Raw genomic sequence first — 16,595 nt, forward strand, 5'->3', positions numbered from 1 at the left:
CAGCAGAATTGTGTCAAAAAATGTGACTGGGGCTCCTTTATATCAACCGATAACGCAGCACTGGGACTGGCACTGCCAAGTCAGATATTTTCTTTTTTTTTGACTTTTCTACCTTTTCAGTCATTCTGGTTTGTATTCAGACCCATGTCTGTCCTATCTATCTAGCTATCTACCTATCTATTGTAAGCCACTAGGGGGCATACTACCACCCTAACCCCCAGACATAGACAGGCAGGACACAGGTTCACTCAACACCCGTGTTCATTTACAGTTTATGCACATTAACAACACAGCAATATACAACCTAGTCCCTTCCTTTTTTTTTTCCTTGCCGCCAGTCTATCCGCTCCACTCCTCCTCAGGCTTTGTCTTCTTTCTCTCGACTCTGGCCCCTCAATGGAGTGAGGCGGCTCCTCTTATTCAGGTCCCGGGTGTGTTCCAGGTGGCTCATCACTATTACCTGGAATCACTCCCAGGTGTGCTGGAGGTCCTCTACAGGGCTCTGCAGCTCTCCCTGGCGGCCCCCACAGAACCCAACAGGGCTTCACCAAACTCCAGTTCCCGACATGCCCTGCGGGAATCTGTGGTACCACAGCGGCCCAGGAGGGCTGCCCTCTAGTGTCCCAGGGAGGTATTGCCTCATCAATGCCCTCTCCCTTAGCCCTTCCATTCTGTAGTGGCTGTGGCTGTCCATCACAATATCTATCTATCTATCATATAGTGCCTTTCCTATCTATCTATCTATCTATCTATCTATCTATCTATCTATCTATCATATAGTGCCTTTCCTATCTATCTATCTATCTATCTATCTATCTATCTATCTATTATATTGTGCCTTTCATATCTGTCTATCTATTATATAGTGCCTTTTATATCTATCTATCCTTCTTTCTTTTCTTTCTTACACAAGGCAGGAAATAAACCCCGGGCAGGGCGCCAGCCCACCACAGCCTGCAAGAACTCAAATCCGTTTATTCACAAGTAGAGTAGTGAGGTCGAGCACACATATCAGGCAATAAGTTGGCCTTCCAGTTCATGCTAAAGTGCTCAGCGGGGTTGAGGACAATAGGGACTCTGTGCAGGCCAGTTATGTTCATCCACTTGCAGCTTCTGTATGGACCTGAAAGAAGTTTCAAACGTCACTGTATGCTGTAGCTTTAAGATTTCCCTCCACTGATAGATAGATAGATACTTTATTAATCCCAAGGGGAAATTCACATACTCCAGCAGCAACATACTGATACAAAAACAAATAAAAAATATGAAATTAAAGAGTAATAAAAATGCATGTAAAAACAGACAATAACTTTGTATAATGTTAACGTTTACCCCCCCAGCTGTAATTGAAGAGTCTCATAGTGTGGGGTCTCCTCAGTCTGTCAGTGAGCAGGACGGTGACAGCAGTCTGTCTCTGAAGCTGCTCCTCTGTCTGGAGATGATCCTGTTCAGTGGCTGCAGTGGATTCTCCATGATTGACAGGAGTCTGCTCAGCGCCCGTCGCTCTGCCATGGATGTCAAACTGTCCAGCTCCGTGCCTACAATAGAGCCTGCCTTCCTCACCAGTTTGTCCACGCGTGAGGTGTCCTTCTTCTTTATGCTGCCTCCCCAGCACACCACTGCATAGAAGAGGGTGCTCGCCACAACCATCTGATAGAACATCTGCAGCATCTTATTGCAGATGTTGAAGGACGCCAGCCTTCTAATGAAGTATAGTCGGCTCTGTCCTCTCTTACACAGAGCATCAGTATTGGCAGTCCAGTCCAATTTATCATCCAGCTGCACTCCCAGGTATTTATAGGTCTGCACCCTCTGCACAGTCACCTCTGATGATCACGGGGTCCGCGAGGGGCCTGGGCCTTCTAAAATTAACCACCAGTTCCTTGGTCTTGCTGGTGTTCAGGTGTAAGTGGTTTGAGTCGCACCATTTAACAAAGTCTTTGATTAACTTTCTGTACTCCTCCTCGTGCCCACTCCTGATGCAGCCCACCATAGCAGTGTCATCAGTGAACTTTTGCACGTGGCAGGACTCCGAATCGTATTGGAAGTCCGATGTATGTTGGCTGAACAGGACCGGAGAAAGTACAGTCCCCTGCGGCGCTCCTGTGTTGCTGACCACAATGTCAGACCTGCAGTTCCCGAGACGCACATACTGAGGTCTGTCTGTAAGATAGTCCATGATCCATGCCACCAGGTGTGAATCTACTCCCATCTCTGTCAGCTTGTCCCTAAGGAGCAGAGGTTGGATGGTGTTGAAGGCTCTAGAGATGTCCAGAAACATAATTCTTACAGCACCACTGCCTCTGTCCAAGTGGGAGAGGGATCGGTGTAGCATATAGATGATGGCATCCTCCGCTCCCACCTTCTCCTGGTATGCAAACTGCAGAGGGTCGAGGGCGTGGCGGACCTGTGGCCTCAGGTGGTGAAGCAGCAGCCGCTCCATGGTCTTCATCACATGTGACGTCAGGGCGACAGGCCTGAAGTCATTCAGCTCACTAGGACGTGACACCTTTGGGACTGGGGTGACAAGATGTTTTCCAATGCCTCAGGACTCTCCCCTGTTCCAGGCTCAGGTTGAAGATGCGCTGTAGAGGACTCCCCAGCTCCAACGCACAGACCTTCAGCAGTCGTGGCGATACTCCATCTGGACCCGCTGCTTTGCTGGCACGACATCTTCTCAGTTCTCTGCTCACATGGGCTGCTGTAATTGTGGGTGGGGATGTCTCACCTATGCTGGGATCAGCAGAAGGATGGTTGGAGGATGAAGTACTCCGAGGTGAGAATGGGTTAGGAGGTCAAACCTGTTGAAGTTGCTCATTTGGTTTGCTCTCTCCACTTCTCTCTCGATGGTGGCACTCCACTTAGAGCTGCAGCCAGTGATAATCTTCATCCCATCCCACACTTCCTTCATGCTGTTATTCTGCAACTTCTGCTCCAGCTTTCTCCTGTACTGCTCCTTCGCGCCCTGAGCTGGACTCGAGTTCCTTCTGCACGCGCTTGAGCTCATGCTGATCACCGCCTTTAAAAGCCCTTTTCTTCTGGTTCAAAAGGCCCTTTGATGTCACTTGTAATCCATGGCTTGTTTTTAGCATAGCAGCGTACTGTTCTTACTGAAACTACAATGTCCAAACAGAAGTTGATGTAATCAGTTGTGCAGTCAACAACCTCATCAATGTTCTCACTATGTGACCCCAGCAATATATCCCAGTCCGTAATTCCAAAGCAGTCTCTCAGAGCCTGCTCTGCCTCAGGGGACCACTACCTGAATGAGTGTGTGGTTGTAGGTAGCGTCTTCACTCTCGGTTTGTATTGAGGCTGAAGCAGAACCAGGTTATGATCTGCTTTCCCAAGCGCAGGCAGCAGGGTGGCGCTGTATGCATCTTTAATGTTTAGCGTACAGTAGGTCAATAGTCCTATTTCCCAGCCAAAACCATGAGAAGTGACCTCTGGCTATTATTCCTCCTTCACCTCTTCCTCTTCTTCCACCAAACTTTACAATCAGCAGATAATACTCTCCTGCCATCCAGCAAACCCAGACTGGCAGATGGCAAAGATTGATTCATCACTCCTGATAAAGTTCTTCTTCCTCCCCCTTCCCCTTATTTATAACAAAAAACATAATATCATTTACTTAAGCATTTTATTGTATTACCCTAATGGGCCGTCTGTTCTTATTTTTTTCACTGCTCAGATAGACCCTAATGAAGGAAAGGTCAGCTCTCTTGTGTCAAATAGACGCATTTCTAAAGAAACTGGAAGTTCTCCTCGGTCAGCTTACTGCACCCCGTCTTATGACAGACGCCTGTATGAATAACCAGCCGTTAGAGCAAAATGCCTTTGTCTGCTATTAACCCTTAGTAGCTTGCAAGAAGTTCATTTTTCTTTCACAAAACCCATCTCACGGAGCTCCCAGTTGACAGTTCTTGTGCTGGCTTTGTTTCCAGAGGAAGGTTAGAATTGATTATTGTACACTTCAGCACTTGGAGGTCCCATTCAGTGAACTTTTGTTGCCTACTACTGTTGTCGCTTCACTTCACAATAAGCGGTCCTCACAGTTGAGTCGGGCAGCTCTAGCAGAGCAACTGACTTGTTGGAAAGGTGGCACCCTGTGACAGTGCCACACTGAAAGTCACCAAGCGCTCTTCACTAAGACCCGGTCTACTGCCAGTCTGTAGAGACTGCATGGCTGTATGCGTGATGTTTTGTGGGTGTCACTAAAAAGCTGAACCCTCCACTTAGAAGGTCATCCATTTTCATTGGACCTGCAACCTGCTTACGCTAAATAAATATGCCTGAATGAGGGATGGCTAAGCCGGATGTTACAGTAACATTAACCAAAACTCTTTGTAAGGTAAGAGTTGGTGATATCCCTGTTGATCCTGTATATGGGTATGAATTTCATAGAAACCATTTTACCAAAATGTGCATGTAGAAGGAAATGTGATTTTGCTTTAGTGTATTCACATCTTAAAGGTAATGTCTTTTTTATTTTTCAATGGTCTTGTTAGTGAAGTGCATGTAGCCTTTAAGTGTTTTACCCAGAGAGCTTTGCGGCTGACTAGAAAGTGGTGGGCCTTGAAAAAGCCGTGTCTCGAGTTGTGTAGCGACGGGTATTTCAATTCACTTTACTGCTTCGATTCCTTCTAACTACATATTTAAGTGAATCGATTCTCTTGATTCATTTAGAGTCTGCCATGCCATGTGAATTTCCCCATTTTATCTAATCTAATGTATGGAAAGTCTGGAGAATGGTGTGATGGTGGTCGTCGCTGCTTACAACACAAATATATAATATGTACATTATTTTGATCTATATGTACATTTGTGTGTATTCAAATAAAATCATTTTTTATTAATTTATACATTCCCCGGCCACTTTATTAGGTACACCATGCTAGTAGCAGGTTGGACCCCCTTTTGCTTCCAGAACTTCCGTAATTCTTCATGGCATAAATTCAGCAAGGTGCTGGAAACATTCCTCAGGGATTCTGGTCCGTATCAACATAATAGTATGAAGCAGTTGCTGCAGATTTGTCGGCTGCACATCCATGATGTGAGTCTCTCGTTCCACCACATCCCTACTGGATTGAGATCTGGTGACACTGGAGGCCATGTCAGGATCAAGAAACCATTTTGAGATGACCTGAGCTTTGTGACATGGTGCGTTATCCTGCTGGAAGGAGCCATCAGAAGACGGTCATAAAAGGATGGTCATGGTCAGCAATAAGACTTGGATAGGCTGTGGTATTTAAACGATGCTCAGTTGGTACTAAGGGGTTCAAAGTGTGCCGAGAAAATATCCTCCACACCATTAGACCACCAGCCTGAACCGTTGATACAAAGCAGGATGGACCCTTGCTTTCATGTTATCTGGCCTACCATCTGAATGTTGCAGTAGAAACTGAGACTTATCAGACCATGCTACATCATGAATTATAGTCTCAGTTTTCTGTTCTTTGTTGACACGAGTGACACCCGGTGTGGTTCTCCTTCTGCTGTAGGTCCTCATCTGCTTCAAGGTTTGACATGTTGTGTGTTCAGAGATGCTGTTCTGCATACCTTGGTTGTATCGAGTGCTTATTTCAGTTCCTGTTGCCTTTCTATCAGCTCAAACCAGTCTGGCCATTCTACTCTGATCGCTGGCATCAACAAGGCATTTTCACCCAGAGATCTGCCACTCGTTAGATATTTTCCCTTTTTTGGACCATTCTCTGTAAATCGTAGAGATGGTTGTGTGTGAAAATCTCATTAGATCAGCCATTTCTGAAATCCTCAGTCCTGCCCATCTGGCACCAACAGCCGCACCACGTTCAAAGTCACATCAGTCCCCTTTCTTCTCATTCTGATGCTTGGTTTGAACTTCATCTGTGATTTCTGGCTACGGGGTATAGTGAAGGAGTGCGCGTATAACAGGAAAGTTTGTGATATCAATGACCTGAAGGACAGAATACAGACTGTGGTATCATCTATCATGTGTCCGGGCTCGTTGGTGTTTTGTGTGTTGAACATGATGGCGAACAGGTTGAGACATTCCTGTAAATCATCTGGCACATATGAGGTATGTTTTGTGAATAAATTGTTTGCGCCATTCAAATCTTAATATAATTTTGGACTCACCCTGTATATGTGTACAATTTACAACTCATTTAATAAACTCTTTCGTCCGACCGGCAAAAATCAAATATGCACGGTGGTCATGTAAGTGACGGTGGACATGCGCCTCCAGATATATGAGCGACGCTTTGTGATTCTCAGACTCTCCAAAGTGCATCTTTATTGTTCATTTTAATATAAATTCATTGTCTGGTTTAAATATTAGAATATTATAAAGAAAAAAAAACAGGTTAGTTACATTTAGAATTCCAAGAAAGCAGTAAAGCCCACAAGTCTTGTTATGGTGGGCAAGCAAACTGTGGCAAGAAATGTGGAGGAGTTCACCACACTGATTGTGACCTGCTGCACGAATGCCATTTTCCTCTGGGACCCCCTGCACTTGGGTGTGGAGAGTGGTGCCATTAAAGTGCATGGCTTACTGTATGATCGTGAAGTTTCTGAAGCGTTTTGCTGTTGATCAATGCACACAATACAGACAAAATACGTCTGGAGGTTTACCTTTGCGGAGCGTCTTCTGCTCTTTGTTGTCCAGTTTTTCTTACTCAGCTTTTATGGAGTTAAATTCTACTGTTTTATTGTCCTGAAGGTCTGATTTGATTTTTCGTTTGGTATTCATTGGAGCCTAAACATGTCGCTTGATGACGTTTCGACTCGAAACTTAACTTAAGTGTTCCCCGTCTCCGAATCGTATTCGATTATAGTAGATTATAAGGATCCAGGACTGAAGGCCAATATCAACCCCACACTTTGCACTTTACGGTTCCCCAACCACATAACCAACTATAAGGGAGCTAAGACAGATTAAGGGAGACATGTTTAACCCTTACGGCCCTGGATTTTCTGTTTTTATGGGAAAAATTATTTTGTGAGATATTCTACCTTTGGGGTGTCTAGGAAGCTCAAAAATGAAAAACAAAAAAAAAAATTCACTATTATTATACAACTGGTGGACACCCGCCGTAACATATGGCGGTGTAAGAATAGGACCGGAAAACGGTGAGAAAGGAATTCAGAAATCAAGAAGAATGAAACAGTTCTTGAAAGACGCAGTTGTGAACAGGTGTTTTGCTGAAGACGACAGATAATGAATGAGTCAAAAGATCGAATCTCGGAAAGAGCTTGAATTTCAGCTTCACCACCATAAACTCCAGATGTTGCCATGTATTGATAGTACTCCTGACTTGTTGCGATAACTCGACTTGAGTTGGAAAGAATAACAGGAAGAACTTCTCCAAATCTGTCCCAATGTGATGCAACGAAATCTACTCTCTTATGTCGTAGTGAGAGTGCATTGCCTTTGTCAACCATTTGTGTCAAGAAATAACCCACTGATAGGAACAGGCAGTTGCCGGATCCCGGAATATGTTGCATAAAAACCCGTCGACAGAGAAGATACTGTCGTTCATTTTATAACAAAGGCTCAGGAAACAACCGTCGCAGTATAACGAAAATAGCAAGGAGCGAAACAAATGCTAATGTTCAAGAGTCTACCTTCCTGTAGGCTGCGGAAAAGACTCCCAGGCACACACATGGCCAAAGTGAAAGTTCACACAGTCAGGCTAGATATCGAGCAGTGACGTGACACCGATGGGGTCATGAGAGAGGAGCAGGGAACGCGGTAGTCCAAAGGAGGAATAGGACTCGAGAAAAGTAGCGTAGGGGTGTATTAGAGGCCACAGGCAGCGAGGGGAAGGGTTTGGAAGAGGACGAATAGGAATCGAGAAATGCCGTGTGGGCAAGACCAGGTTTGAAGAGGAAGCAGGACGAACCAGAAGAGAAATATATATAAGAGATAGTTGTCAAATACTTTAGTACTACTTGTTTTACTTCCGTGTTTCGCGGACTGTATGCCAGTCTGCGGTAACACTAGCACACCTGATTCCATTGGCTGCAAACATACCTGTGCTTTACAAAAACGGCTGCAAATATATGAACTAGTAATTGGATGTCAGGGCCGAAAGGGTTAAGATTGGGAAATACTATCCTCATCATGATGGGGGGTTGAATGAGTTGAAGTTCTTAAAGGCGGATGCCCTTCCTGACACCGAAACCTCCTCTGGTCACCTTATATGACATGCAAGATGGCACAAGAATAACTAATTCTAAACCCAGGTCATGGAGCCATGAAACACTGATAAGAAATTAAGACAATACAAATAAATAAAGTCATGACAGATAATCCGCACATAACACATATAATCCACACAATGTTTTGCAATGATATGAATTGGAAGTTTTAGGCCCCTTAACCTCTTTGAGTATTTTGCTTTTTCAAGTAATTTCTTTTTATCAGTATGTCTGTTTATTTTTATGCTCCCATTTTGTATAATTATGGATTCCTGTGGCCATGTTGTCGTTAGCAGTGCCTTATTACTTCTAGCACGTGACAAGCATCCAAAATTTCGGACTTGTGAAAATCAAAAATCCTGTTTTAGTTTTGACAACGGTTTTTCACGCTTGGTGTTCAGGCCTCCTTTTGACATTTGGTTTCGACGGATGTGTGATGACGACACATTTTTTCCCCCTTCATCTTCTGGTATGTTTACATTTCGAAGCCATTTACTATAAGGCAGAGCACACAGAGAATTCTTACTTACTACGAAAGGTAAGTGGAGCTGGTGTAAGTGATCAGTCACACAGTTTACCATAAAATTCATAATTATTCAAAATTCTAGTATCCACAACAGTAATGAAAGTGATGGTAGAGGTGCTGTTCTATAATATAATTCTGAGTTTTGAGATGTTCTGTTTCAGCAGCTTTTTGTCCCAGAAGGTTGACATTTTTTTTTTGCTGTCACGTGACAAAAAGTATTTTGTTGTGTGACATCATGAGGATCTCCGCTATAAAATGCCGATATTCAGCATTGTCAGACGTCCCGCGCTGGATCGAAAACACATCAAAAGAATCTTCTTGGTTAGTTAGGATAAAGAACATCTGCTTTGCATCAGGTTCTTTTAATTTTGACTCTTCTTTTTGTTCAGCTTCAAATGAGACCAAAAGAGATTAAGAAAGAAGGGCCAAGAGAAAACATGTGGTCAAAGTAACGCATCAAGGTTGTAACTAAAAGGCCAATCTGACATATTCACAATTCCTAAATGCTACCTATAAATTGTAGTTCAAAGCTGAGGTTCAAAATGCCGGAGAACAACAAAACAAAAGTGAATGCACGTGAGGCCCTTTGTATCCAAATCTCAGGTAATAGGGATCTGTACATGACGGCCTAAATACGTTCGCGTTCATGACGTCAGAGGTCAAACCTTCTCAGAAGATAACGAGAAACATCACCATAGCCGTAGAACCTGCTGAAACTCAAAAATGGAGGCGACTGAAAAAAAGACAGAATAACATCACATAATAACGTGAAAAATTAACAATTTTTAATGGAAAAAAAAGAGAAAAAAATTTGAAATTTCTGAAAAAACAAAATGAACGCAAAAATCAACTGAAGTGATCACAGGAAATGAAACAAAAATGAACAAAAGTTGCCAGTCATGAAGCGTTTGCCACTTTGACTGGAAGTTTTGTTTTGCAGTTTTTCAACATTTTGATAGTCAGTTCCTTCGTTACTTTCTCTGAGCTTGAACCGGGCCAGTTGATTGTAGTATTACACATTTTATTTTATGATTGACTTCATTTTTGTGCCATTTGTTTACGTGACACAGAGTCTCATCATGTGACTGCGATAGATGCATTGGTGAAGTTAGCACAAATTCCACTATAAATATGGCAATGACTCCATGTAGCGTTCTCCTTTGGTTGGATTAAACTCAAAATGTTCAGCAGTATTTAGTTTGCTTGTCAAGGACGTTGAGGGTGAATTTCCGTTTCAGGTTTTTGATCTCCCTTTTGACTTTCTATTTTGTTCGCTCGTGTATCTTTTGACCCTCCCTGGCCTGACTTCAGTTCTTGTCTCGTGTTATTATTTCGGGCTCCTTTTCTTTTACTCGCAGTGACTCCTGGAGATTCTGTCTCATAACTTTGTTATTTAAACTCTCACCTCAATCACGAGGTAGTGTCCACTCTGCCCATAACAGTCCACTCATCTTCTCGTACAAGTGTTTCCTCCTCCCATTCTGTTACTGCTTCTCAATGCCTGACACACCTCACAGGAAGATGACACTGTAGTTGTGAATCTGTCTCTCCTCCATCCCATATCCTCGTTTTACAATTTCATCCTCCAATCAGGTTACACAGGACCTCTATACTTTTTTCTCAGAAAAATGACTTTGTGCTGCTGACACACAACAAGCACTTCTACACATGAGCATAACCTTCAAGAAGCTTACTTGCCACAAAACCAAATTAGCGACCCTGCTACAAGTTCCCCACTTCTTTAGGGCTCCAAAACAGGGCTTGAGATCGGCCTTCAGCCCAAAGTCCTCGTAATTAAATTGTAATCTAATTGGCGTTGGTTTGTGAATCTGTGATGAATACCAGATGGGTGGAATAACCTGGACATCCTACAAATTTAACAGAATTGCATTAGGCATTGGGTGTAAACACGGCTATCAGAGGATAAGGGGGGAAGCCTTCCTGGTTATTCGTCTTACTCCTCTACGTCAGTAGCCTACTAAACGTTACAGTAGCCCACCAAAGTTATGTTTAGGTGACACTGGACATGACATCAAGACAGGGCAGTTAGAAGTTGTGAAGTCCTCTTTGCTGCTTCCTCTTCTTCACTTTGGCAGTTGATCGAGCTTCACTTTGAGTTTTATTTGATATAATCACTGGCTGGTTGGCTTCATGCACTGAGCTCAGGTTCTTACTTGTCCAGAGCCCATGGTGGTTTGTACAGCACGTGTTGCCTTTTTTCCTTGCTCTCTCTTCACAGGTTTCTACGTCACCCTAGTGGTGAACCGCTGGTGGAATCAGTTTGTGAACCTGCCTTGGCCGGACCGCCTCATGCTCTTGATCTCCAGTACTGTGCAAGGCGGAGACGAACAAGGACGCTTACTGCGCCGGACCCTGATGCGCTACGTGAACCTGACCTCTCTGCTCATCTTTCGTTCTGTCAGCACGGCCGTTTGCAAACGTTTCCCGACCATGGACCATGTTGTGGAAGCAGGTGCCCGTTCTTCACACACTTCTTCTGGTTTTAGGGGGAGATGTCATGATGGTGTACGGTATGGGGTTTGTGCAAAGAGGTCAGCTGTGGTGATCTGATTGACTAGCAGCCTGAGGCAGGTTGGATCGAGAAAGACAGGACTTTGGATTTCTTAGATGGAAGTCAAGCAAAATGACTCCAAAGATTATAATATGAAAATTTCAGGTAAGATGTAAGTAGGGGCCTGAGTTGCCTCGAAAGCTTGCATATTACAACCTTTTTAGTTACCAATAAGAGGTGCCTTAATAATTAAGGGAAATGCTAATTTGAGTGACACAATGAGCAGGTATTTGTTAACCAAATAAACAGAATATTATCAAAATCAGCTAAATGGCAAGGAGTCAGAGTTAAGTTCAAGAGCCCAGCTGACAGGAGAACATCGCTAACCAAAAGAAAACCTGAGGCACCAGAGCAAACTTCTCTTTGAATTTATCCTAAAGGTAAGATGCCTGGACTGCTGCGACGCCATCTTAAATAGTCAGCAGTTATGGCATCATGTGACATTTCCATTAATAATCACATGACTGGCAACAATCGCACCCACAAAGGACACGGAGCTGAAGATGGTGCCACAATGATGTCACCAGCATGATATTAAAAAGTAACACAAATGTCAAAAATTAATGAAAAATAATAAAAGTGACCAACCTGTTCTTTACAATCCATCACGAATAATCACAGCACCTGCTGACTTTATTTGCGCAGTCTGATCCTCACTAAGCTGACACTTCTTTACAAGGGATAGTGACAGTATACGTAAAATGTGTCATCATTTTTGTTAGTATTTGACTTTTAATTTACGATTTAATTTTGATAAACTTTTATCGTTGTTTATTATCATTTTTTGCTATACTACAGGGGGATAATAATTCTTTGCATTTATATAGCACTTTTCTCACTGCTCAAAGCGCTCAGCAATTGCAGGGTAAGGGCCTTGCTCAAGGGCCCAACAGAGCAGAGTCCCTTTTGGCATTTATGGGATTTGAACCGGCAACCTTCCATTTGCCACTGCAGGTCCCTAGCCTCAGAGCCACCACTCCACCCTAAGATTGATGAGCCACAGTATGAAGTTATGGGAAAGAGCAGTGGAAGCTCAGTTAAGAAGTGAGGTGATGACTGGTGAGCAGCAGGATGGTTTCATGCCAAGAAAGAGCACCGCAGATGTGATGTTCGCTCTGGGGATGTTGATGGAGAAGTTTAGAGAAGGCCAGAAGGAGGTGCATTGTGTCTTTGTGGACCTGGAGAAAGCATACGACAAGGTGACAAGAGAGGAGCTGTGGTATTATATGAGGAAGTCAGGAGTGGCAGAGACATATGTAAGAGTTGTACAGGATATGTACGAGGTCTGCAGTAGGAGTGATGGATGCATTCAAGTTGGAGGTGGGATTACATCAGGGATCGGCTCTGAGCCCTTTCTTATTTGCAATGGTGATGGACAGGTTGACAAATGAGATTAGACAGGAGTCCCTGTGGACTATGATGTTTGCTGATGACATTGTGATCTGTAGCGAGAGTAGGGATCAGGTTGAGGAGACCCTGGAGAGGTGGAGATATGAGAGGAGAGGAATGAAGGTCAGTAGGACCACCAAGACAGAAAACATGTGTGTGAATGAGAGGGAGGTCAGTGGAATGGTGAGGATGAGGGAGTAGAGTTGGCGAAGGTGGATGAGTTTAAATACTTGGGATCAACAGTACAGAGTAATGGGGATTGTGGAAGAGAAGTAAAGAAGAGAGAGCAGGCAGGGTGGAATGGGTGGAGAAGAGTGTCAGGAGTGATTTGTGACAGACGGATATCAGCAAGAGTGAAAGGGAAGGTCTAAAGGACGGTAGTGAGACCAGCTATGTTATATAGGTTGGAGACAGTGGCACAGGAGACAGAGCGGGAGGTGACAGAGTTAAAGATGCTAAGATTTGCATTGGGTGTGACGAGGATGGACAGGATTAGAAATGAGAACATTAGAGGGTCAGTTCAAGTTGGATGGTTGGAAGTCAAAGTCAGAGAGGCAAGATTGCTTTGGTGTGGACATGTGCAGAGGAGAGATGTGGGGTATATTGGGATAAGGATGCTAAGGATAGAGCTGCCAGGTAAGAGGAGAAGAGGAAGGCCTAAGAGAAGGTTTATGGATGTGGTGAGAGAGGACATGAAGGTGATGGGGGTGACATAACAAGATGCAAAGGACAGAAAGATATGGCACAAGATGATCCGCTGTGGCAACCACTAACGGAAGCAGCTGAAAGAAGAAGTTTCATAATCAATGATCTTGGTGGCTTTCTGTTGATCATCTGAATGTTCAGCACCTGAAAAGTCAGCGGTGCCCTGGCATTTCAGTTAGTGACGCGTTACAGCTGATGATTAAATAAGCAAATCTCGGCATGTCTTAGTTACCTTCTTCTTTGGATTTTCATTTCAAGAAGTTTTTGTGAGTTACTTAGATTGAGAGGTTGGGTTGCGCTTTGGATTTAGCTGCCTGTTCTTGCTTACTCTTGGTTACAAGTCCAGGAAATCTTTTGGACTTTTCATTTTGTGTGTGCTGGAGTGCCACGTTTTTTCACCTTCGCAGCAGATGGTGCAAAGATAATGTGGTGATTATGTCAGAGTCCATCCATCCGTTATCCAACCTGCTATATCCTAACTACAGGGTCACGGGGATCTCCTGGAGCCAATCCCAGCCAACACAGGGCGCAAGGCAGGAAGTAAACGTGGGGCAGGGCACCAGCACACCGCAGGGCACACACACACACTAGGGACAATTTAGGATCACCAATGCGGGATCCTGTGGGAGGAAACCGGCGCACTCAGAGGAAACACACGCAGATACAGGGAGAACATGCAAACTCCACGCAGGGAGGACCCGGGAAGCAAACCTGGGTCTCCTTTCTGCGAGGCAGCAGCGCTACCACTGCGCCACCATGCTGCCCTATGTCAGAGTTGGTGAAGGAATTCAATCAAAGGAAGAGGAAATTTTAAAGAATGCAAACAGAGGTCTGAGACAAAAAGTGAATCCAAAACTCCAACGCACAAAATGTTAAGCAAAACTCAGTCTAAATAACATATGTAAGCAGTGAGGACTGAACTGTCAGCAACTGGGCTTCAGGTCCAATGTGGTACACTTCCTAATTTTATGTAACTTATTAAATGTAAGCAGGGAGACATTCATCATCGTAATGCAGGGAACATAATGCAGGGAACATGAAGTCGTCACCAGTACTGCTTATATTTATAACCCCAGATGGAAAAAGTCGATTGGCTGGCTGTGAGTGTTTATATAAACCAGCAGCGCCCCGACACAGACAGGCAGAGACACGAGTTCCAGTACATCACACGTTTATTTACAAGTGGCGAAGCGCTTTTCCCTCGCGCCCCACAACACTTCAGTACAAACAGCACCAAATACACAGCCTCTTCTGCCTTCTTTTCCTCTCCTTTCCACTTCCACTTCGTCCCTCTTCCTCTCGACTCTTGGCTCCTCGAATGGAGTGAGTTTTATGTTACACCTGGGAGTGTGCCAGGTGGCTCATGAGGATCAACTGGAACTACTAAGTGTGACGGAAACCCAAAGTAGGGTTCTACAGCTCCCCCTGACGGTCCAGACCCAGAACCCAAAAGGGCTGTGCCAAACTCCAACTCCCAGCATGCCCGGCAGGAGGGCTGTCCTCTAGCGTCCTTTATTAGAATTAGGTGGATAGGACTGCCGAGCTTTGTTGGGCTGAATGCCCTGTCCTCATCTGGATTGTTATAAAGCTCTTCTAATGTTCTTACATTAGTCAATATTACTTCTCCAGTGGATGACGCATGCCTTCTTATGATATGCTGTTCAGACGTGTTCGTTTTATTTGGATTCCTTTATTGTGTCGGGGTTGTGCTCGTGTATTAAAAGTTCATATCGTCATCTCAAATATGTAATATACCTTGTACAGTTAGGTCCATAAATATTTGGACAGAGACCACTTTTTTCTAACTTTGGTTCTGTACTTCACCACAATGAATTTTAAATGAAACAACTCAGATGAAGTTGAAGTGCAGACTTTCAGCTTTAATTCAGTGGGTTGAACAAAAAGATTGCATAAAATGTGAGGCAACTAAAGTATTTTTTGAACACAATCCCTTCATTTCAGGGCTCAAAAGTAACTGGACAATCGACTCAAAGGCTATTTCATGGCAGATGTGTTCAAGTCCGTTGTTATGTCTTATCAATTAAGCAGATAAAAGGCCTGGAGTTGATCTGAGGTGTGGTGCTTGCATGTGGAAGATTTTGCTGTGAACAGACAACATGCAGTCAAAGGAGCTCTCCATGCAGGTGAAAGAAGCCATCATTTAAGCTGCGAAAACAGAAAAAACCATCCGAGAAATTGCTACAATATTACGAGTGGCAAAATCTACAGTTTGGTACATCCTGAGAAAGAAAGCAAGCACTGGTGAACTCAGCAACGCAAAAAGACCTGGACGTCCACGGAAGACAACAGTGGTGGATGATCGCAGAATCATTTCCATGGTGAAGAGAAACCCCTTCACAACAGCCACAAGTGAACAACACTCTCCAGGGCTTGGTGGTGTCGATATCCAAGTCTACCATAAAGAGAAGACTGCATGAAAGTAAATACAGAGGGTGCACTGCAAGGTGCAAGCCACTCATAAGCCTCAAGAATAGAAAGGCTAGATTGGACTTTGCTAAAGAACATCTAAAAAGCCAGCACAGTTCTGGAAAACATTCTTTGGACAGATGAAACCAAGATCAACCTCTACCAGAATGATGGCAAGAAAAAGTATGGAGAAGGCGTGGAACAGCTCATTATCCAAAGCATAGCACATCATCTGTAAAACACGGTGGAGTCAGGCAGTGTGATGGCTGCCAGTGGCACTGGGACACTCGTGTTTATTGATGATGTGACACAGGACAGAAGCAGCCGAATGAATTCTGAGGTGTTCAGAGACATACTGTCTGCTCAAATCCAGCTAAATGACGTCAAATTGATTGGGCGGCGTTTCATGATACAGATGGACAATGACCCAAAACATACAGCCAAAGCAACCCAGGAGTTTATTAAAGCAAAGAAGTGGAAAATTCTTGAATGGCCAAGTCAGTCACCTGATCTTAACCCAACTGAGCAGGCATTTCACTTGTTGAAGACTAAACTTCGGACAGAAAGGCCCACAAACAAACAGCAACTGAAAGTAAAGGCCTGGCAGAGCATTAAAAAGGAGGAAACCCAGCATCTGGTGATGTCCAGGAGTTCAAGACTTCAGGCTGGCATTGCCAGCAAAGGGTTTTCAAGTTTTAGAAATGAACATTTGATTTCCAGTTATTTAATTTTTCCAATTACTTTTGAGCCCCTGAAATGAAGGGATTGTGTTAAAAAAATGCTTTAGTTGCCTCA

At 43.9% G+C, this 16,595-nt stretch overlaps 1 protein-coding gene across 2 annotated transcripts in view; it reads left to right on the forward strand.

Moving 5' to 3' along the window:
* Positions 1–16,595, forward strand: part of LOC120539086 (bestrophin-3-like) — a 57,364-nt gene that overhangs the window by 19,707 nt on the left and 21,062 nt on the right. For both annotated transcript variants that reach the window (XM_039768833.1, XM_039768834.1), the window contains one exon: positions 10,947–11,180. In XM_039768833.1, coding sequence (XP_039624767.1) covers positions 10,947–11,180 — 234 coding nt within the window. The remainder of the gene's footprint in view (positions 1–10,946; positions 11,181–16,595) is intronic.

This window comes from Polypterus senegalus, chromosome 11, assembly GCF_016835505.1.
Source record: "Polypterus senegalus isolate Bchr_013 chromosome 11, ASM1683550v1, whole genome shotgun sequence".
NCBI classification, from domain to species: Eukaryota; Metazoa; Chordata; class Cladistia; order Polypteriformes; family Polypteridae; genus Polypterus; species Polypterus senegalus.